At 45.3% G+C, this 23,028-nt stretch overlaps 1 protein-coding gene across 3 annotated transcripts in view; it reads left to right on the plus strand.

Moving 5' to 3' along the window:
- The window catches only part of EDD1 (glycine-tRNA ligase), a 226,263-nt gene that overhangs the window by 3,140 nt on the left and 200,095 nt on the right, over positions 1-23,028 (plus strand). For all 3 annotated transcript variants that reach the window (XR_015541639.1, XM_087379990.1, XM_087379989.1), the window contains exon 3: positions 7,639-7,706. Coding sequence is in view for 2 of the 3 variants with exons in the window: in XM_087379990.1 (XP_087236116.1) it covers positions 7,639-7,706 (68 nt within the window). In the remaining variant the exon portion in view is untranslated. The remainder of the gene's footprint in view (positions 1-7,638; positions 7,707-23,028) is intronic.

Below are 23,028 nucleotides of genomic sequence, written 5' to 3' on the forward strand. Positions count from 1 at the left end.
TGGCAAGTTAGCATGATTGCGGGACAGTTGCTGAGTGCTCAGTTTCACGTAGGTAGATGCAGCAAATGGCAGCTAAGTGACTGAGGCATTGCGGGCAAGAATGCTGAGAAGAATGGCCGGAAATGTGCAGCAAAGCATGGTTCTGAAAACACTGAGGAAGATGGGCGGAAGTTCTCACGTAGCAAACACTATGTCGGGGCAGTAAATCTTTCAACTCAGGGCAGCTCCATGTTGGTGAGTGAGCTCCTCTTCATCGGTGAGGCTAGGGTGGAGAAGAGGAGAGCTGAAGGTGGAATGGAAGGGCTCTCATACCACATGTTGGGAAGTATGGGAGCAAAATGGAGGCAAAGCAATTAGATCTTTATTCATGATATAAGCCTCTTATATAGGCAAGAAATTACAAACCACCAAACTCCTCAAATCTCTCACTCACTCACCACACTCCTTGATTCACTCGAATCACACCTACTAGAATCCTTACCCACTCTAGCACACCTACTCTCACGTACTCCTAGCCCTTAGGCACACACCCATACATCAATTTGACTCTATAGATAGTCACGAGAAACTATCCAGTGAGAGATCAAGAATCTCCTGCCCAGTGAGAGATCAAGAATCTCCTGCATAGGAAAGTCTAAGCCGGTTCAATTTCTGGACCAAGGGACTATCAGTGGTCAACCATGTAGTCATTTATGTTTACAGTCATTTGTCAGCAGACACAACAGCTTGAGAGAACACATGGAGAATTGCTTCAGCTTGGAGGACTGGCCATGTGGCATATGGTGGCTGGCCTATTTACTGTGCAGTGTGTGGAGATACTATGTGGTAAGTGTAGGTGAAAGGAGATCCCAAGTCAGCCAAAATGGCAATGAGTTCATTCATGAATGGGAGTCATGCTTGATGTAGGAAGCTAGAGACGAGAGACAAATAGAAGCAGACAGGAACCACTTTAGGTTAAATCATGACTATGTACATTAAGGAGACACTCCTTAATTTCAACAGTTGATTAGGTCTTAGGCCTTAAATTGCTGCATTTTCAAGCTTATGTGCTTAGAGTTGAAGTCTATACCAATAGTTGGGAGTCATATGAAGCCCAAAATGCTGATGAAAAGCCCAATCTGCACAGCAATTAAGCACTATTAAGTCTTATGCTCTCATAGACTTTTTGCATGGTCCCCATCCGCTTATAGTGTATTTGGAGACTTGGATTGTGAACTCTTGGTCAAGGAAAGGTTTTAGTGTTACTATTGTGAGGTTCCTTTGCAAGTACGGAGTGCACCTCTTCCCTTCAATCATGTGTAAGAGAGTGACTTGTAGCCTCACAAATTCAACCCACTCGCCTCTCTAAGGTCTATTGTCGAGAAGGCTAATTCTGCTAGTACGATATTGCGTGGAGTGCATGTCTTCCCTTGAATCATTCATGAGGTATGATGACCTCTAACCTCTTGATGCTCAATATAGCGCTTTTGGTCTCTAGAGTTAAAAGGGAGGGGTTTTGTGTTCACATGTAAGTGCGCGTGGAAACTATGTCGCTCCAACCTCACTAGAGATGCATGTCGACTGGTCAGGTGTGCCTGGGTGTCACGTGCCCCAGTGCAAGGCACAGGTGGCAGTGACACCTGGCTGCATAGTCATCAACTTGCGGCAAGGATTAAGGGCATTTAGGGCTATCCAAGCACCCAGGGTCGGTTCAAAGGGCTGACCAGGTCGGGTCAAAACGTGCTGGAGGAAGGCTAGGAAAAGGCAAGGCAGTAAGCCCTCGTGCGAGATTCGTCATACAATAATCAAGCGTCATATTCCTTCTTTGAAAGATGAGCCACAGGGGAATCTCAACCAGCCAAAGAAATCCAACGATTTCACTAGTTATCTGCGCATAACTGCCAATCCCATAGGATCTTCAGAACATCAAGGAGAATATGAAAATCCTATGCATCATACTTGAAAATCACTTGCGCTTACTTACCTCTCTACCTGTTGTGAAAGGGCGGCTCTGATACCAAATGACATGACCCGCATCATCTAACCCTATCATTGACCTGGAAACTCATCCTTAATCAGGCGCCTCGATCCTTGTGACCACCCTTGAGCACGTGGGCTACAACTCGACTCATCCATAGGCTCGTATCTAACTGAGGCGTCCCATACCGCCTGAGTCCCCCTTCGATGTAGATGGCCAGAGTCCCGGCCTGGGTCCAAGCCACATCCATCAGTTGAGGAGCGCTCAACTGAATTGCCACAATAGCACTGGCCCTCCCTCTATATAGAAGGAAACCCACTATAGATAGCATGATGCTATGAATAGCTCCCCATATAAAGCAAGCACTATATATGAAGCAATCTCTATATATAGCAATCTCGGCTAAGAATAGCCATCCAGCCCTATTCTATCATATAACCCACGTTCACGTGCTATCCAACCTTATGCACAGCATGCACATGACACTTATCCTCTAGCTTATGCCTGATCTGAGATGGAAGATGTGTATATGCCAATGACCCAAACACCTGCATGTGGGAAATCACAGGCTTCCAGGCGGTCCATGCTTCATAGGGAGTAATTGTCTTCAATGCACGTGTGGGTACTTTGCTGAGTACATAGTTGGAACACATAATGCCATCCAACCAGAATTTGTTTGGCAAAGGCTTGCTCTTAAGCATGCATCTGCCCGTTTCCTTTTTGTCTGATTTTTATGCTCGGCAAGGCCATTTTGTTGACTACTCCCCCAACGCCTGCTGCTGCCGCAGACTCTCCAACACCCGAACAGATTTGTGGGGATCAAAGAGATGCACAGGCACATGTAGTGATTGCTATGAGTAGCAAGAGGGAGGTTATACCTCACATTCAGTCTTGCAAGACATCCAAGGATGCATGGGATACTTTGGGCAGTCTTTATAAGATTTGCAATGAGGCCCGGGTTAAGACGAACGAGGGGGGACAGCCTATCTCACCAAGATTAGGGATTTTAGAGAGCATCTCATCGATGTTGATGAGATTGTACCAGATTCACAAGTTTACAACACTTGATGGGCTCCCCGACTTATACCAAGGATTCGCTATGACACTGAGGCTACAACCACTATAGCTTCAATCAGCTTGTTGTCCTGCTGCTGCAAGAGGAGCAGAGCCGCTCCAATCAGGCTGCCTCCATTCATGCAGGTCAAGCTTTTTCTATAGATCACCAAGGCAAAGGTAAAGGGGCCAAGAATTTCAGCAAGCCCAAACCTTTTGGCACTTCGTCTACTTCTGCCCCCTGATGGGGGAAAAAAATCAAAGTGCTATAATCAAAGAAGCCCTTCGTGACATCTCAAAATGTCGCAAGCGCATTGCTTCAGAACAGAAAAAACCACAAAAAGATCTTGCTGTCACAAATGCTCCTACTGCCTCTGAACATTCTCATGCGGCAGCAAACATGGCTCATGATGAGTGGGAATTTGTTGTGACATGTGAATACCATCCGGAGAAGTATGCTTCAGCCTTATCTATTTCAGACTCTAAGTCAGATTGATATTTTGACAGCGGTGCATGCATGGGGGGGAGGTCTACCACCATATCATTTGAATGATTTTCACCAAACTTTTGTAATTTTGGAATTTTGCATGCTGTAAGGGACAAAATGCATCAGTTCTCATTTCCCAAAGATGGGACCGTTGGTGCATCCAGGAAGTTGCATCTCGAAGGCCAAGTCAAATGTCTTCTCTTGTTTCAAGCGCTTTCTTGCCATGGCTGAGAATGAAAGTGGGAACAAAGTCGAGTCTCCACACTGGGTGAGTATATGTACTGTGAATTTTTAGATTTTTTACCTGCGTGGGGCATAATTCACCAATGCATAGTGCAACCAAAAGTGGTATAAGTGGCTGCCTGTGGTGCAGAGACAGGTCTAGTCTTTGATCCATTTACAATACCCCAAAAGTTCTGGGATACCAACAAGTGGTGCACCAAGTATGACCACATGGGGTAGTTGGTACCATCAAGCTTGTCTTCATGGGCAAGCATTCCAAGAGATTGATGGTGGGCCATTGTAAAAGAGAATCCCCAAAAGAAAATGACTTGCAAATGTCAAAGCCTCAAGGCTATCTCCTCACAGAGTTGGTTGCTCAAAGTATCTGATTGCTAGCTACAAATGTTAGGTAAGAATTGACAGCAATCTCTGCAAATGTGAATGCCAAAAGTGGCTGCTCATACATTGAGCAACATGCACAATCTGTCCCAAAAATCTGTTGCAAGAATCTGTCCAAAATACACTGGCCTGCAAAAGGCTGTTTTGCAAAAGTGACCAACCCAAATCAAAGGGCAAATACGTGCAAATCTATCCAAGGAAAATTTGAGTACAATGTGCACACAAACTGTGGCTAAATGTCCCTGCAAAGCAACTTCCAAGGTGCAAGAGCCAAGTGGAGTGCTCGGGAGGCAAAAGGCCCAAATGCTAAAGGCAAAGTACCCAAATTAAAGGGCAAATGCAAATCAAACCCAAATTTGGCTGTATCAAGTAAAAGTCACTACAGAAAACCCTATATTATATCAAAGCAGCCAAATGTCATTGCAATGAGTGCAAATGTGACAAAATAACTTGCTAATCTGAAAACATCCCGCAATTTGCTAGCAATAGATCTAAAATTCCCAATTTTGGAGTCAAAAGAGGGCAAATACTGCAAAAGCCCCAAAATGTGACCAAGAGGAGCAAATGTTATTGCAAAATCTGCAAAAATTGTACGGGATAGATATCTAGAGGCTGTACGGACTGTGCACAGTCAAAAACACCGATTTCATACAATTGTACGGATGTGTACGGACATCCCTATGGACTTGTATGGACATAAGCAGAATGGTGTCGCTTTTGCGCAGAAACAGTTCAAAACTGCAAAAAAAGTCAAAATTGGACATGAAATCGTCAAAAAATAGTTCTTGGACTTTTTTTTTGTGCCTAAAACAGTTTCCTGCAGTCAAGGCTGCTGCAAAGTTGTTTCAACACCAAAGAAAGTCTGTGTAGGTGCTGGCTGAAGGTTTGGAGCAGGCTGGAATGCAAGACACGTTCAAAATGAGTTTTAATCAACAAAAATGAGCTGTTGAAATGCAAAAACGAGCTGCACTGTTGGCTGGCTGAACTGAAGGTGAGCATGGGAGAAGGCAAGAATGAGCAAGAGAACTTGCTCTGGTACCACTGTGGGTACAGGGAGCAATGGAATGGAGATGGAATGCAAGGGAGCAAACAACAAGCTGAGGAAACGAGGAGTACTTGCAAGTGGATAGTGTGAAAGTACAAGAGGTGGCTAATATAAACCCAAAGTCAACCATAGGGGTTGACCAAAGAAGTCAACCTAAGGGTTAACTGATGCACTACATAGGGCTAAGTGCTAACAAAGCACATACCAGGGTTAAATGCTAACAAGAGTGCGTGGTCGTCCCCATGAACAACTAAGGCATGTAACCGGTATAAGCCATCCTCCTTGACACCTTGGGCCACCACATTTCCGTCTTCTTTGAAAGTGACGGTGACTTCTCCATTTTCGAAGAGTACTGACATCATGTGCTTATCCATCTGACTCACAGAGAGCAGCTTCTTGCAAAGATTTGGAACAAACAACACACCAATATTACCATTTCTTCTCCTGCTGTCGTATGGAATATTGCCTATCCCCTTGACAGGGCATGTTCAGCTATCCCTGACGGTCATCTTCGAATCAGGATGGGCCTCGTCCATGGTACTTGAACCACTCCTTCCTGTTTGACGTGTTTTGAGGCGCCGCTGTCTGCGTACCAAGCCTCCTTGTTATTGCTCGCTACATGAGCGAAGCAATGCTCTATGCACAAGAAAAGCTCTCCTGTAGTGACATTGGCTGTGTCTGTCTGAGGCTCCTACTTGCTCTTGGACTCCTTTTTCTTTTGATCTGCCTTCTTCTTCTGGCAATCCTTTGCATAATGATCGAGTTTTTCACAATAGAAACATTTTACCTTATTTTTCTTCTTTGAGTCAACGGCCTTGCCTTTGGAGTCCGTGGGCTTGCCCTTACCGGGCTTGTCCTTTGCCAGAAGTGCTTCATCGTCGTCCTTGTTGTACAACTTCTCCTAGGCTTCCTCCTGCAGTAACAAGGACCCAAGCTCTTTGAATGTCAGGGAGTTGATCCTTTCGCCTGCTGTCATAGTGGTGACGAATCCCTTGAAGTTGCACGGTAACATCCCAAGTGTTAGCAGTGTCAGCTGACTGGAGCCCACCTTCTGACCAACCGATGCGAGTTGATCTCTTACCACTTTGTCTTTCATTAAGTGGTCTTGTACCAACTCTCGCTCATCCATGCTCATATTGAAGAGTTGGTGTTGTAGAGTCAATATACGAGATGTATTATATGCCTCGTACAGGTCGTGTGGAGTGGCCCACGTCTTTACTGGTGTATGTGCCATCTGGATATGAGGAATTGTAGAGTCCGTTGTCGTCCCTATGATTAAAGCCAGGGCTTGGGCACCTCTATCCTCCCATGCTTCGAGTTCATCTTTGTCCACCGGCACAAGAATCTTGCCCTTGTTGTCTACAACATCCTCCGGCTTTGTGTCCGCTCCCGTTGTGAGCTTCCACAACTTCCAAGCCACAAGATGACTCCAGATATTTTCCTTCTAGATGGGGTAATTTGTCCCATACAGCTTCCCGGACTCTCCAAAGTTAGGGATGGTATAAGAGGGAATATGACTAGAGGAGGAAGTAGGAAGAACAGAGGCAGAAGAAGTTCTTGACTGAGACATGTTTGCTGCAAATTTCATAGAGTAAAGAGTTGCCAAATACAGTGTGTGGTAGATGAAATAGAACTCTGCAAACCTGATTCGAGGAGTTGCTTTCGAGAAGAAGAACTCCTTCCTTTGATGTGTGAGCATCAAGAGCTGAGAATTGTGCTTTGATACGATGTGGAAATGAAGGATAGAATCTTGGTATTAGAGCGCCCCTTGCCCCCCTCATTTCCCATCAGCCATTGAAGCCAGACAGGCAGCACGGAGCAGGAGTTGGATATCTTGTGCTCACTTTGGGCTTGGTTTTGCCCACAATTTAGTGGAGGAAAACATTTGAGTTCTCTTTCATATTCCCTCTCTTATATGCTGTCTACACCCTATTTTCTGCGTGAGGTGTGGTCTGCATCATTGAGTGTGTGAGACGGTGCTGTTCCTATTCCGCATAGTTTGTGATGTTAGAGAGATTCTATCCTTCATTTCCAACAGGTTGACTCAACCATTACTTTGGATGCATGGTCTTGAAGGGAACTGAACAAGCAAAAGGGGGAGAAAGTAAATGCATTGAAATTGAGATAGGTGGATGAACTAAGCAACTATATGAGAAAGAGGTCACTGTTTAAAGATAAATTGGTAACGATTGAGCAGGGGATGAGGTGTCTTGAATGAAGTATACTTTTACTATATCATAACAAAGGAAAACACTTTATTGAATGGGCTAGTTGTGGATAATGCTTGATAGCTATGTTTTAGGTAGGTTTGGGCTAGAATAAAATTTAGCATATAATAGTTTCAAGATGTTCAAAAGGGACAAAAAGTCTTAAGGGACAAAAAGTGTTATTTAGACTTTGGTAAGTGTGGATGTATATGTATTTGATCTTATAGCTCTCTTTTAAGTTAGACTTTGTTTTGGTACTTGACCACAGGTTGGAGCAGGAACAATGAACCCTGCAACCTTTTTGAGGGTGCTTGGACCAGAGCCTTGGAATGTTGCGTAAGTGCCTTGCTTGTACGAGTTCTTGAATGGGTGTATCTTTAGTATATTTGTGTGCATGTTCACATTCCACATCTTTTTCATGAGAAGCATGTTGTGCAATCTTTTGGAACTCTTGCATGTAGTTTGTAGGCTAGGGTAAGCAATGGAAGCTCAAGAAAAGAGGTAATGGAAGAAAGAACGAGCTGCTGAATTGTATTGCTGCAATGAATGAACAAGTACAAAGTACACCCAATATAACTAAACCCTAGGACAAGGTGTCCTAGTTGGACTAAGTCCTAATTGGTACGTGTACTAACTGTACCAAGTGTCCTAACTGCCTATAACTAGGCCTACAAGGCACATACAAGGCACATACCAAGAAATGAGTGGCACCTATGGATAGCCCATAGAATGGCTTACAAGCCCCCCTCCATGGTATGGGCTGAAGTATCTAGGACACGTCTTAGAATATGTAAATAACTAATGTCATGGTTGCACATGTTCATCCTATAGCACTGCCATCCTGAGATAAGAAGTGAAAACGAGGCTCTAATGGTGTGGATACTGGCTTGCAATCTTCAAGCTGAAAACGTTGCAAAAGCTGTCCAATATACTTGGATTGTGACATCAGAATACCCCCCTCACTGCTAGCAAATTGAATGCCCATATAATAATGCAAAAGACCAAGATTAGACATAGCAAATGTCTTCTGCAAGTCAAGCTTAAAAGCTGCAATTCTCTCAGCATGTCCCCCAGTCACAAGCATGTCATCTATGTAGAGTACCAAAATCAGCAAATCTGTCCCATTGTTACAGATGCAAAGGGTAGCCTCTGTAGGGCTGTTTTGAAAGCCAAGACTAAGCAAATGAGCTTGTATCCTGGAATACCAAGCCCTGGGTGCCTGCTTTAATTTATAGAGGGCTTTCTTTAAATGGCATACCTTCCTTACAGAACCTTCAACCTCAAAGCTAGGAGGTTGGGTAACATAGACTTCCTCATGAAAGTGCCCATGAAGAAAAGCTGTCCTAATATCAAGCTGATGTACCTCCCAATGAAAGTGGGCAGCAAAGGCAATAACAATGCTGACAGTAGTGATTCTGGAAGTGGGGGCAAAAGTCTCCTCAAAGTCAATGCCTTGTTGCTATGCATAGCCCTTAGCAACATAGTCCACTGAACCATCAGCTTTGTGTTTAATCTTGTATTCCCACTTAGTTCCAATGGCATTCTTGCCAGGAGGCAAGTCACACAACTCCCACGTGTTATTTAGATCGATAGAATCCCATTCAGCTTGCATAGCCTGCAACCAACATTCATTTTGAGAGGCATCCTTATGGCATAATGGCTCTCCATTGCATGCTGTAGCAACCAATGCAAAAGCAACCAAAGTAGCATGTTCTTTCTGGACAGCTGCTCTAGTACGGGCTGGCAGAGGAGCACCTTGTTTGCTATCTTTTAGAGTTTCAAGAAGTCAATGGGAAGCCTTTTGGGTTCCTGAATTTCAGCTCTCTCTTGGTCAGTAGCCCTATGCACAATATCTCGATCAATGTGAGGCATATCAGGCTGTAAATCATGCTGATTTTTAGACTGCACATGTGCTGAAAATGACCAATGGAAGAAGGTGGAGTAACCTCAGATATGACATTATCATGAGAGTGTGACAGAAACAAAGGCATCAAGTTGTTAAAGAGATCTAGGGCATCAACCATGGGCTGTTTTTGACAGTCCAGCAAAGGCATAGATGAAGATTCATCAAAGGCAACATCCCTACTGACAAAGACCTTGCCCGTGTGGGGCTAGTAGAGCTTGTAGCCCTTGTGTTCTGAGCTATACCCAATAAGAATGCATTTGACAGCTTTACCATCCAACTTTGTGTATGTCTGAGAAGGCACATGTGCATATGCCAAGCATCCAAAAGTCCTCATGTGAGAAATCCTGGGCTTATGACCTGTCCAAGCCTCATAAGGTGTGATGTTTTTCAATGCCTTTGTGGGACATCTGTTCAAGATATAGTTTGCAACCATAACAACATCGAAACACAATTTGTTAGCAAAATGCTTGCCTTTCAACATACACGTGGCCATCTCCATGACTGATCTATTCTTTCTCTCAGCCATGGGATTCTGTTGAGGAGTATAAGGCACATTACATTGATCATGTATGCCACGTGAGGCCATAAAATCAGCAAATTCCTTTGACATATATTCACCCCCCCTGTGTCTATTGATGTGGGCAATTTTCAGCCCGCTTTCATTCTCTACCAAGGCAATGAAATATCTGAAACATGCAAAAACTTCAGAATTGGATTTCAAGGAAAAATCCCAAGTATATCTGGTAAAGTCATCAATGAAGGTGACAAAATAGTAAAATCCACCAAGAGCTGCAACCCGAAATGCAGCTTGTGAGATGCACCAACTCTCCCATCCTTGGGAAATGCAAAGCGATGCATTCTTCCAAGCAAGCATGCTTCACAGACATGCTTTGAAGGCATATGCATTTTAGAAAGATCAACAACCATATCATCCTTTTGTAACTTCACCAAAGCCCCAAAGTTGAGGTGCCCAAACTTCTTATGCCACAAATGAGTATCTGCAATGGTAGAAGCATAGGCTAGGAGGCTGGCCCAGAAACCGACATAGGGGCCGCCATTTTGTACCCTTCAGGGGTCGGTGCAGTAGGCTGCAGCCTGGCCAGTTTGAGGCCTCCTATAAAAAGGCCTCCACTCCTCCTTCATATCACCTGCACAGAACAGCCTTGCACAGGCAAGCACGCAGGGAGAGGAGTAGACTCAGGATTTGGCCCAGCATCTCTTGGCTGGTTGTATGCTCACCTTGGAGCTTTTGTCTGCCCACATCTGTGGATGAATATATATTTGAGTTTTGCTATCTTTCTCTCCCCTTCTCTTTGAGTGTTGTTTGAGCTGCGATCAGGAGTGTGAGGAGTGAGTGATTCTATCCTCTACTTTCCAACATGGTATGAGAGCAAGGTTTCCAGCTCTAGAACGGAGTACTGAGTTTCGTGACTACGGTCACTGCAGGACAGAGAACCAAGCCTCTCACCTTGGAGGAGCTTGGCCCTTTACTATTGCAGGAAGAGGCTCGGGAAAAGCTATTTACTCAATCGGACGAGAAGGCTCTTGTGGCAAGGGACAAGCCTGGCAAGGGTAAGTTCACGGACTCCAAGTGCAGAGAAAAAGAGGCAGATGAAGTCCTTCTACTGTGAGAAGCTTGGTCATTCTGCTAAGGAGTGCCGCAAGAAGAAGGCGGACCTCAAGCGAAAGGAGTCCAAGTCTAAGGAGGAGCCAAAGACTGAATTGGCAAGCGTCATGATCGACGCTCTCTTCATCATCATTGAGTATTGCTCCGCTTATTCAGACAATGAAGGAAAGGAAGGTAGGTACGTGGACAGTGGAGCATCAAAGTACATGTCCAACCAAGAGTGATTGAAATCCATGGAAGATACGCATCCCGATTCCAAGGTCATTGTGGGGGATAACCAAACATGCCCTGTGAAGGGTGTTGGTAGTATTCCATTCATCACGACTGCAGGAAACGAGGAGCTGATTTTCGAATTTCTGCAAGAACCTTTTGTCTGTCAGTCAGATAGATAAGCACAATATGTCGGTCTTATTCGACAACGGCAAAGTCACTGTCACATTCCACAAGGAGGCTGGAGCCTGAGAGCACGGAGGCTGGAGGAGCCTGGAACGAGGAGCCTGGATGAGCCTGGAGCGAGGAGGCAGAAGCCTGAGGCGAGGAGGCTGGAGCCTAGGAACGAGGAGGCTGAAGGAGCGTGGAGCACGGAGGCTGGATGAGCCTGCAGCGAGGAGGCAGGAGGAGCCTGGAGCAAGAAGGCTGGAGGGGCCTGCAACAAGGAGGCAGGAGGAGCCTGGAGCAAGAAGGCTGGAGGGGCCTGCAACGAGGAGGCAGGAGGAGCCTGGAGCAAGAAGGCTGGAGGGGCCTGCAACGAGGAGGCAGGAGGAGCCTGGAGCAAGAAGGCTGGAGGGGCCTGCAACGAGGAGGCAGGAGGAGCCTGGAGCAAGGAGCCTTGAGGAGCTGCTGGAAGAAGTGCAGAAAGAACTGAAGGGAAGGAGGCCCTTTTATAGGGCAGGCCAGGGGGGGAGTCGGCCAGTCTGGCTGGACCGACCAGCCTGGTCGGTTAGGCCAACTGGCCCGACCAGCTGGTCGGCCAGCCTACCCCCTCTGGCCCCCCTTGCTGCATGGGGGCTGGCCACTCCTGGAGATGCTGATTCTCAACATCGTTTGGCCTACGTATCGTTTGGCGTAGACTATCTTGACGGAGATCTCATACGGTCCTTCGACATCGGTGCTTGGTGGCTGACCAGATAAATACGAAGCCATGGGAAGGAACGTGGTCCGTCAACAAGTACGGGACCTCTTTTAGTCAGCGGATAATCTACCTCGGGGGATTTTGACGGACGACTGCATGGAGAAAATAGTTGACGTAACGAAGACTGTACGGGACGGGACCTGGTTGACGAGCACTTACGTTTATTTACGCAGGCCTCCCTCCATCAGAACGCTGTCATCTATAGCTTACAGAGATCCTGGTTGATTGACGGTGTAACAAGAAAAACAGGAAGAGTCGTCATCGCCATTGTCTGCCAGTTTTTCGTACCTAATTGACATTACAGGTCCAGAAGGTTGCAGGTGAACCGACGCGCATCAGAGGCGCTTTGGTATCTTTAACGGTGGATGGAAAAGATTGTGGTTAGCCCAGGAGGGTTAAAACCCGATCATTGAACTCGGGATATATATAAAAAAAAACGAACCAGAGATAAATACGACAAAGAGGACCAATCGAAATTTTGAGGAGAAATCAGGGAGCACCTTCTTTCGATACAGTTTTTATATATGGTCCTGTTATTTCTGCACCGTAAAAGGAACGTTCAGAGTATTTTATAATTGGGAGTTTAGGGCGCAAGAGGAAGAAAAACAGGAAAGCAGAATAGAAAAGAAGTGTATATATATCTTTTATAGTGAATGCTGGTCAGAACGAGATCAGGGAGATGGTACAAGCCTTGTTGGCTAGACCGTCTAGAATTGATAAGGGCAAAGCTCCAGCAGAGCCAGAGCCCAGTATACATTCATTAGAGCGCGCAAGGGTCAAAGTGCCTAATATCGCTAATTATAGACCAGAGAAGTACGCTGGTCGGATGACCGAGCGCAGCTCTGATGTGATCGAGGTTTGGTTACACAAGTGGGAAGAAGCCTTCGCCATTTGTGAAATTAGATCTGATCTAAAGATAATCCGTGAGGCCACACACCTGTTTATTGAGGCAGCGGATAGATGGTAGATAAAGCAACAGAAGGATCAAGTTGCTCCTACCACCTGGGAAGGGTTTAAAGCTGAATTTAAGAAACACTTTCTCCCACCTGATGAAGAGTCCCGAGCTTGGGATGCTTATAGAAATCTTCGTCAGAGGAGTCTGTCGGTGGCAGAGTACACCGATAAATTCAGGGAATGTGTCATGAAAATAACAGACCCTCTCCCTATGTCGGTTCAGTTAAAAGACTATATCTATGGACTAAACGACAAAATCAAAATGGAAGTTCGGGCTAAATATGTGACTACATTAGATGAATCTATTGCAGTAGCCTTGAACTATGAGGATGCTAGGGGCAGATCTGGTGGATTTGTGCAGGCAAGGACTCAGTATGAGTACCCGAAAAAAGGGGGATTTCAGAGGAAATGGACTTCAAAGACAAGTGTCTCGCAGCCAAGTGGCCAAACCAAGTAGGTGAAGCCGGTTGAGGGACCAGTAAAAACAAGTACCACCGTTGGGGTGAAAAGGAAAATAACTCCAATGGCAGCCCGGGCTTGGTCAAAGTCCTCGTTGACCCATGAACAAAAAGAGAAAGCTAGAAAAGAAGGACTGTGCTTCGGCTGCCTTCAGCGACATCAGTGGAAGGATTGTCCACTGAATAAAGACCGTCGCACGGCTAATATGATAATATCTGAATGAGACGCGGAAATGCAGGAGAGTCCCAATGCGGAACATATGCAGATGCAACTGGCGGGACCTTCTCAGAGGTTAGTACCTTGTTTGTTATGTGTATCTGTTGCTAAGTTAGTGACGAGTGCACCTGATAACATCCTATCTAAGCCCGCAGCAACGGGGTATACGGCCTTTAATGATACGGAGTTAATTAAAATGAAAGGGCAAGTGGCCAGTCATGATGTCATTGTGTTGTTTGACTCGGCGTCAACTCACAATGTGATTAACTCCAAGCTCGTGAAGAGGCTGAAATTAAAAACAAGCCCATCTGACTATGCGTATACAGTCAGAATGGCAGATGGAAGTTCAACTGAAGTATGGGACCAAAGGGTTACCCAGTTGGAGCTTCGGATTCAGGACTATGCTGAGAAGCTTGATTTTGAAATGACCAAGCTTGCTCATGCAGATATAGCCCTGGGTATGGCGTGGCATTCTAGGAAGAATCCAGCCATTGATTGGAAAAAGCACGTATATCAATTCAAGATGAATGATGTGCTTTATGTCTTGCGAGGTGAAAAAGATATACCTCAGGGACCGTTGGTTTCCGTGATGGAAATCAGAAAAGCTCAAGTAGAGTTTTTATTCCTTTGCATAGCATCGGTAGAGCCGGTTGATGATTCTTCGGCTAGCACTGATGTTACGCAAAGTGGTGAGATGGTCAAGCTGGCTAATCTTATAACAGAGGAGTTCTCTGAATGTTTTAGGGATGAACTACCTTATGGGTTACCTCCAGAGCGGAAAGTTGAGCATAAGATTGAGCTGATCCCGGGGGCAGAACCTGTAAATAGACCTCCCTATAGAATGAGTTTTACCGAAGAGGCGGAGGTGCGTAGACAACTGGAAGAATACCTCAAGTTGGGGCAGATTCAACCAAGTTTCTCACCTTTTGCTTCGCCAGTGATATTAAAGAAGAAAAAGGATGATACGTTTCGTCTCTGTATAGATTACAGAGCATTGAATAATATCACTGTTAAGCACATGTATCCGATGGCTCGGATTGATGATTTGCTAGATGTATTACATGGAGCCGTGATTTTTAGCAAGATAGATCTTAAGTGTGGCTACCATCAAATCCGGATTAGAGCCGAGGATGTGCATAAAACCGCTTTCAGAAGCAGGTTTGGTCATTATGAGTTTTTGGTAATGCCCTTCGGACTTACCAATGCTCGAGCGACCTTCGTCATGCTTATGAACGATTTACTACGTCCGTATATCGGAAAGTTCGTAGTACATTTTATTGACGATATCCTGATATTCAGTAAAAGTATTACTGAGCATCGTGAACACTTAAGAATAGTGTTCAGTACTTTGAGGAAAGCTAGTCTTTATGTGAATAAAAAGAAAACTATACTGTCTATGGTTAGGCTTGAATATTTAGGGTTCATAATTACTCCACAGGGGGTAGAAATGGATCCGAAGAAAGTGGCTGCGATACTAACTTGGCCAATCCCTCAGAGTCTGACCGCGTTTGCGATCATTCTTGGGATTTGTCCAGTTTTATAGAAGGCATACCAAAGGATATTCCGGAATAGTATCGCCATTGACTGATCTGACCTCAGATAAAGTACCTTTTATTTGGGGACAGAATCAACAAGAAAGTTTTAACACCATAAAACAAGCTGTGGTCACAGGACCGGTGTTAAAAATAGTTGATCCTCAGAAACCGTTGTTCCTAGAAACCGATGCAAGTGGCATTGCGGTAGGAGCAGTTCTCCTTCAAGAGGGAAGGCAAGTAGCCTTTGAAAGCAAGAAGCTTTCTCCCTCTCAAAGGAATTGGCCAACTCATGAATTGGAGTTGTATGCTGTTATCCATGCTTTGAAAACATGGAGGCATTATTTGTATGGTTCAGAGTTTTATGTGGATGTAGATCATGATACTCTGAAACATTTTTGTAAACAGCCTGACTTGAGGGGCCGCCAAGCTAGGTGGGCAGAGCTCATGCAGGAGTTTAATCTAACGATTCGGTACCGAAGAGAAAAAGACAATAAGGTTGCTGATGCGTTGTCTCGCATTATGCACAACCTGAGTTTCACGGTATTAGAGAGTGCTCTAATGACCGAGATAAGAGAAACTCAAAAAGTGGACGAGTTTGTCCAGAGCTTGTGGCCTAAAGCTCATGTGTTAAAACCCGGGGAAAATGAAAAGGATGACCTGGCATCCAGAAAAGGCCAAACTTATGCAAGATATACCATAAGGGATGGTATGCTAGTTAGAAATGGCAAGGTTGTAGTACCTAGTCAGAATGATCTCAGGCAGAGAGTCATTCGACAGTGCCATGATAGCCCATGTGCAAGACATCCAGGTGTCGAGAAGACATATGATCTCGTGAAGCGAGATTTCTTTTGGCCAAAAATGAAAAAGCATATTCATGAATATGTGACACGGTGTTTTTCGTGTCAGGTAAGTAAGGCCGAGTGGGTGAAGCTACCCGGACTTTTACAGCCCTTGGAAATACCACTAAGTAAGTGGGAGAGCATTTCCATGGACTTTATAGTAGAGCTGCCTACGACGCAAGGAGGGTATGATTCTATCCTTGTGGTGGTTGATCGTCTAATCAAGATGGCTCACTTCATTCCGACTAGAGAGTTTGTTAGTGCCCCGCAAGTTGCGGATTTGTTCATTGGACATATATTTCGTCTGCATGGATTGCCTAGATCCATAGTGTCAGACAGAGATTTGAGATTTACCGGTCATTTTTGGATAGCGGTATTTGAGACACTAAGGACTGAGTTGGGAATGAGTAGTGGGGATCATCCTGAGACGGATGGTCAGACGGAGAGAGTCAACCAGACTTTGGAGGATATGTTGAGGGCATATGTGTCATTGAGGCAACATATGTGGGATAAGTGGTTGCGATTGTTAGAGTTTGCCTACAATGATAGAAAACATTTATCTACAGGGTTCAGTCCGTTTGAGCTGAACTATGGTTATAGACCAGTCAATCCAACTATAGTTGGAGTACCTCAGAAAGTGCCTAGTGCCGCGAACTTTGTGGTTCAGATGCGGGAGATGCTAGCACTTGCGAGAGCTAATATCCGCCAGGCTATGGATAGAGCCAAGGTGTATGCGGATGAAAACCGGTCTATAAGGGTATTTAAGGAAGGGAAAAAAGTTTTTCTCAGAGTTCCTTCGCACTCGAAGTCGTTGACTTCAGGAGAGTGTGCTAAGTTATCACCTCGATACTGTGGGCCGTGGTTAATTCTAAAGAGAATAGGCAGTGTAGGCTATAAATTAGAATTGCCACAGGGGTGTAAGGTGCACCCGGTTTTTCATGTGTCGCGCTTAAAGAAATTTTTGCATACAGATGACTCACTAATCGAAGGTGTGGTTTTGTTTCAGGAGATAGAGGATATTGCAAGGCGCAAGCCAACAAGAATCCTGGATCGAGGAACAATGCTAATACGAAATCGGAAGATACCCACGGTGTTGGTTGCATGGCATGGTCAGCCTCTATCGGAAGCTGCCTGGGAATCCGTATACCAGTTACGGAGAGTGTTCCTAGATTTCATCATCGAGGACGCTGATGCTTGAAGAGGGAAGGAATGTTATGCTCTAGCCGAGATAGCATGACCTCGGAAAGATCGGTGGGCATTTTCTCTTAGATGACCAACTTTTGTAATAGTTAATGTGCGTAAATGAAATGGTCAAGAGAAGTAACTGCCAAGGTCCTAGGTGAGGGTGACATGGCATTGACTAGGTAGTTCTGAGTGCTAAGGCCAAGGTGCACCTAAATGTGCAATAATGCCAAGGGGCAAGTGGTTTTAAATGGGCCCCAAGAGAGGGGTAAAAGGTGCACCAAGTGGAAAGGCTAAAATGATGACATTTGGCAAGGGGAACTATCTAGGGAAATGAGGGCCTCGTGGATATGCATGAAAAAAAGAAAAGAACGAATTAATCAGAATACATGTGATCTACGAGAGTAGGCTGGGAGGAAAATACAGATGCCATCGCCCGTGATCTGTGTCAACAAAGGAATAGAGTTTCTTTCAGTAGAGATAGAGTCTTTATCAGTGGTAGATCCAAATTGTGGCATGAGCGGTTCGGTCACGTCAATTATGGCACTCTTGCCGAGATGCATAAGTCAAAGATGGTGGATGTGTTTGCAGGGCTTGCTTGGAGGGGAAGCAACACAGGGACAAGTTCCCACAAGAGGCCTCATCACGGGCCAAAAAGCCGCTGGAGTTGGTTTTTTCTGACATTTGCGGCACAATGTCAACAAATTCATTCGCAGGTTCGCGGTATTCTCTTTCATTTGTGGATGACTACAGTCGCATGACGTGGGTATTCTGCCTAGCCATTAAGTCTCAGGCTTATGAGAAATTCAAAGATTGGAAGGCCCAGGTAGAGAAGGAGAGCGGAGAGGTAATCAAAGCCTTCCCCACAGACAGAGGGGGAGAGTTCACTTTTACCGAGTTCAATGGATTTTGCAAGAAGCACGGGATCAAGAGACAACTCACTACAGCTCGCACTTCTGAGCAGAATGAAGTTGCTGAGAGGAAGCACAGGACCGTCACAGAGACAGGTTTGACCATGTTGCGAGGGGGGAATCTCTTGAAAGCTTACTGGGGTGAAGCCGTGAACAATGCCGTTCACATCCTCAACAGAACCAAGACCAAGGATGTTGATGACAAGACTCCAGATGAAGCTTACTATGGTAAGAAGCCAATAATATCTGATTTACGGGTTTTTGGTTTTAATGCATTTGTTCATGTGCACAAAGATGAGCAGACGAAGCTTGATTCCCATAGGCAAAGATGTATCTTTGTGGGATACAGTGAAGAATCCCAGGCCTATCGTCTTTTTGACTCGGAAAAGAAGAAGATCCTTATTAAGAGGGAGGTGATCTTTGAGGAGTCAGATCCACAGCCTGCAGAAGAGGTTCCTGAAGTTCCGTCATTAGCCCCACCCAAGGTCACCATCTAAGAGGTGGAGATGACTGAAGATCTTGAGGAGGAGGAGGAGGAGGAGCATGCTATTCCAGAACCGTCTCCTAAGGTGACTCCAGCAAAGGCACCTCCATTAGAGAAGAAGCTACCTCAGTGGTATCTGAAGACTTTAGCAGACTCACGGGTCACGGACATTCCCGAGAGCAGTTCCGGAGTGCGACTGTCTTAACGCAACATGAAGACTCCCTCCGTGAACTATGCTATGGTGGCTCAGCTTGAGGAGCCCCGTTCCTTCTAGGAAGCGAAGGATATTCTAGAATGGCAGGAAGCCATGCAAGCGGAGATGGATGCCATTTTGAAAAATGACACCTAGGATTTAGTGCCCAAACCAACCAAGCGGAAGGTCATTGGGACTAAATGGGTGGACAAGCTTAAGTTCAAGTTAGATGGGAGCTTGGACAAGTACAAAGCGAGATTGGTGGTGAAAGGCTATGCATAGTCAGAAGGACTTGACTTCAACGAGACCTTCGCTCCCATAGCTAGGATCGTGACCATTCGGACAGTCATTGCCTTGGCTGCTCATCACAGTTGGCCTATTTTTTAGATGGACGTCAAGTCTGCATTTTTGAATGGAATGTTGGAGCAGGAGGTATATGTGGCAGAGCCACCAGGATTCAGATTCCAGGATCCCCATCAAAAGTTTGCAAACTGTGGGTGTGTGGATTTGTATGAGTGAGAGCATATTTTTATACTATGGTCTACACCCATTGTTGGGCGCTGACGACATCAGTGGGGATGTCATAGTAGCTAGTCCCTACTATGCGTGATGGAGTTTATGGTTTTCAATCTTATGAGTGACTATCGTGAGATTGAAACTGCACTATGTTGTGTTTTTAGAGGATGAGTTTGGGAATGTTTTTGGATTCATCTAATTATATGCTACTGCCGTATTAGCGGACATGCAAATTTCACCTTGTGAAGTTTTCGTCCAAGTTGCGACCTGCTGGTATTGTGATAATTCTTTCATCTTAAATGGTAACTAGATTTAGATGCTCGTTTGGGAGAGACTAAAATGAAATTGTTTAGACTTCACAAGTAGTTGTAGCTTGAATGAAGAGATTTTAGACTACTTTTTGATTAGCCTTCTCCTTTAGTGCTAGCCTTCGTCATGGCTGAGTCTGCCCTTCACCTCCGGAGTGCCGACAGAAACTCAGTACAAAGACTTTGTATAAATGTGTGCTCGAGTATGTGTGGATGTGTGGATTTGTATGTGTGAGAGCATATTTTTATACTATGGTCTACACCCACTGTTGGGCGTTGATGATGTCAGTGGCGATGTCATAGTAGCTAGTCCCTACTATGCGTGATGGAGTTTATGGTTTTCAATCTTATGAGTGACTATCGTAAGATTGAAACTGCACTATGTTGTGTTTTTAGAGGATGAGTTTGGGAATGTTCCTGGATTCATCTAGGTATAAGGCCTTATACGGGCTGAAACAGGCCCCTAGAGCTTGGTACCAACGGATAGATGTATTCTTTTAGAAGATTGGGCTTCAACGGAGTCCATCAAAAGCAAATCTTTATCTCGACATAGAGGGGGATTTGCGGCTGGTATTAATTCTATATGTGGATGACCTCATCATTACAGGGGATCATACGAAGAAGATTGCTATGGTCAAGAGACTTCTCATGGAGGAGTTCGAAATGACTGACTTAGGCATACTTCACTACTTTCTTGGAATTGAGGTGAAGCAAGGAAAGAGCTGTATCTTTATTTCACAGGAGAAATATTGCAGGGAGCTGCTCAAACGCTTTCAGATGGAAAATTGCAAAGTAGTAGTGACTTCCATGGAAACTGGTCTTAAGCTGGGTGTGCGACATCCATCTCAGCTGGTTGATTCATCACTATATTGATGCATGGTGGGGAGTTTGCTTTACCTCACCAATAGCAGAGCGGATATTTTCTACTTAGTTGGATTTCTCTGTCTATACTTGGCCACGCCCAAGAAGGTCCATTGGGACGCAAGTATGAGGGTGCTAAGGTACTTAAAGGATACTTGAACCTATGGCATCACTTATACGAGAGGCATTGAGTTGGGAGGTTTTTGCGATAGTGATTGGGAAGGTGATATTGATACCTGGAGATCGACCTCTGGATATTGTTTCTTACTCTCATTAGGAGCTGTGTCATGGCTGAGTAAGAAACAACCCACTGTCGCCCTTGCATCTACAGAGACGGAGTACAGGGCTGCTTGTACAGCGGCATGCGAAGCATTGTGGCTCAGGTCGATCTTGGAGGACGTGAATGTGGCCCAAGAAGATGCGATGGTGGTTATGTGCGACAACCAGAGTTGCATAGCGATTGCCAACAACCCCGTGTTTCACACACGGACGAAGCACATCGATGTCCACTACCACTTTGTTCATGAACTCATCGACGAAGAAGTCATAGAGTTGATGTACTGCCCGACCGACGACAACATCTCGGATGTCTTCACGAAGGCGCTTTCCAGGGAGCAGATGGAACACCTCATTCCACGCATTCGGATCGCGATGCCTGCAGTTGTGTCATTGAGAGGGGGTGTTAGAAATGTCACTGCCCCACCTGTGAGCCCCCAATTTGAGGTGACAAGGGGGCAGGAGACTATAGGGGGATAAGGGCTGAGAGAACCTGGCTGTTTGGAGGCAGATCTCTTCCAGATCTGTGACAGCACCCTGCGTGGAGGATTGCGCCAGCACCATGGGCCCATGCGGGGGCATTTGCAGCAGTACTAGGACCAGCCAGCAGCATCCCAAAGGTCCAGCATATGGGGCCACCAGAAATCGACCTAGGGACGGCCATTTTGGGGGCCCCCTTCAGGGGTCGGTGCAGTAGGCTGCAGCCGACTGGCTTAGTCGGCCAGGTTGAGGGCACCAGGCCCTCCTATAAAAAGGCCTCCACTCCTCCCTCATTTCTCATCACTTGCATAGAACAGCCTTGCACAGGCAAGCACGCAGGGAGAGGAGTAGACTCAGGATTTGGCCCGGCATCTCTTGGCTGGTTGTATGCTCACCTTTGAGCTTTTGTCTGCCCACATCTATGGATGAAATGAGTTTTGCTATCTTTCTCTCCCCTTCTCTTTGAGTGTTGTTTGAGCTGAGATCGGGAGTGTGAGGAGCGAGTGATTCTATCCTCTACTTTCCAACACTCTAGTCAATGTGCCAGTCAACATATGGTAAAGGCATGTGTAGCATCATAGACTGCACACCTAACACCATCAAAGAGAACTTGATATCCACAAGTAGCTATGGCTGAAATGGATATCAGGTCTTTGCGGATGCCTAGTACATAAAGTACATTGTGTGGAGTGACTAGACCACCAAAAACAGAAGTAATGGTAACTTGCCCAATGCCTTTCACTGAATAAGATGCATTATTGGCACATGTAACTATCCCCCCCTTTGGTGCATTAGCAAGTGAGGTGAATAACGTTCGACAGGAACTGATGTGCTTGCTAGCACCATTATCAAAGAACCAGGCTCAGAAACATGTGAAACGGGTGATCATCCGGACTAGGAGTACTAGAAACTACAAGAACAGACTGCTTCTTTTCTCTTCCTGCACTCAGAGATATCATGTTCGAGGTTTCTTGCAATAGTTACATCGCTTTTTCTTCTTCTTCTCCCAAGAAGTAGATGCATCATGGAAGTGACAAGCATGTGTATGAGGGGGCTTCCCAGCTGAAACCTTGCCTTTGCTCTTGTTTTTATGTTGTGCAGCAAAGGCTTGATCACTAGCCATAGAAGCATTTGTATTAGCATTTGTAACCAGGCGGTCAAAGGAGTAATGGCTAACACTGCAACTAACATTGCCACTTGCAACGAACCTCAAAGTAGTAGCAAAGACCTGGTAGGAATCAGGCAACCCATCAAGTGTTATAGAGACAAGCTAAGAATCAGGAACCACCTCATCAATGTTGGTCAGCTGCTCTTTCAAATCCTTCACAGTGGCAAGATAGCTTTCATATTACCACCCTCTTCAAGCTTTCAGTCTTTCAACTGTTTGCAGAGATAGGCAACCCTCGCATCGTTCCTCACCTAATATAAGGATGCAAGCTGATCCCATGCTTGCTTAGCTATCTTGCATGAATGGATATGAGGGATACTGACCCTTTTCATTGAAAGAGTAATCTAGGCATATATGCATTCCTTCTACTATCACTAAACAGCTAACTGGCACTTTGGTTGGATGAACTTCACCAAGGCATTGTTGACTGAGTGTTTTGCATCCGAGTCCTATCTATATGAGGAACAAGTGCTTGGTACGGATTCGCTTTGCTCCCATTGTACAACTTGGAGAATACATTTCCTTGCAAATCTTCAAGTTGTGCTTTCACATCATGTCCATCCCACTGAATCTGCTCCTGAGTAGGAGGCAAAGTACTGTTGGTGCAGAGA

The sequence above is a fragment of the Dipteris shenzhenensis genome, chromosome 10 (genome assembly GCF_047967505.1).
Source record: "Dipteris shenzhenensis isolate YYH24624 ecotype China chromosome 10, Dip_SZ_1.0, whole genome shotgun sequence".
NCBI classification, from domain to species: Eukaryota; Viridiplantae; Streptophyta; class Polypodiopsida; order Gleicheniales; family Dipteridaceae; genus Dipteris; species Dipteris shenzhenensis.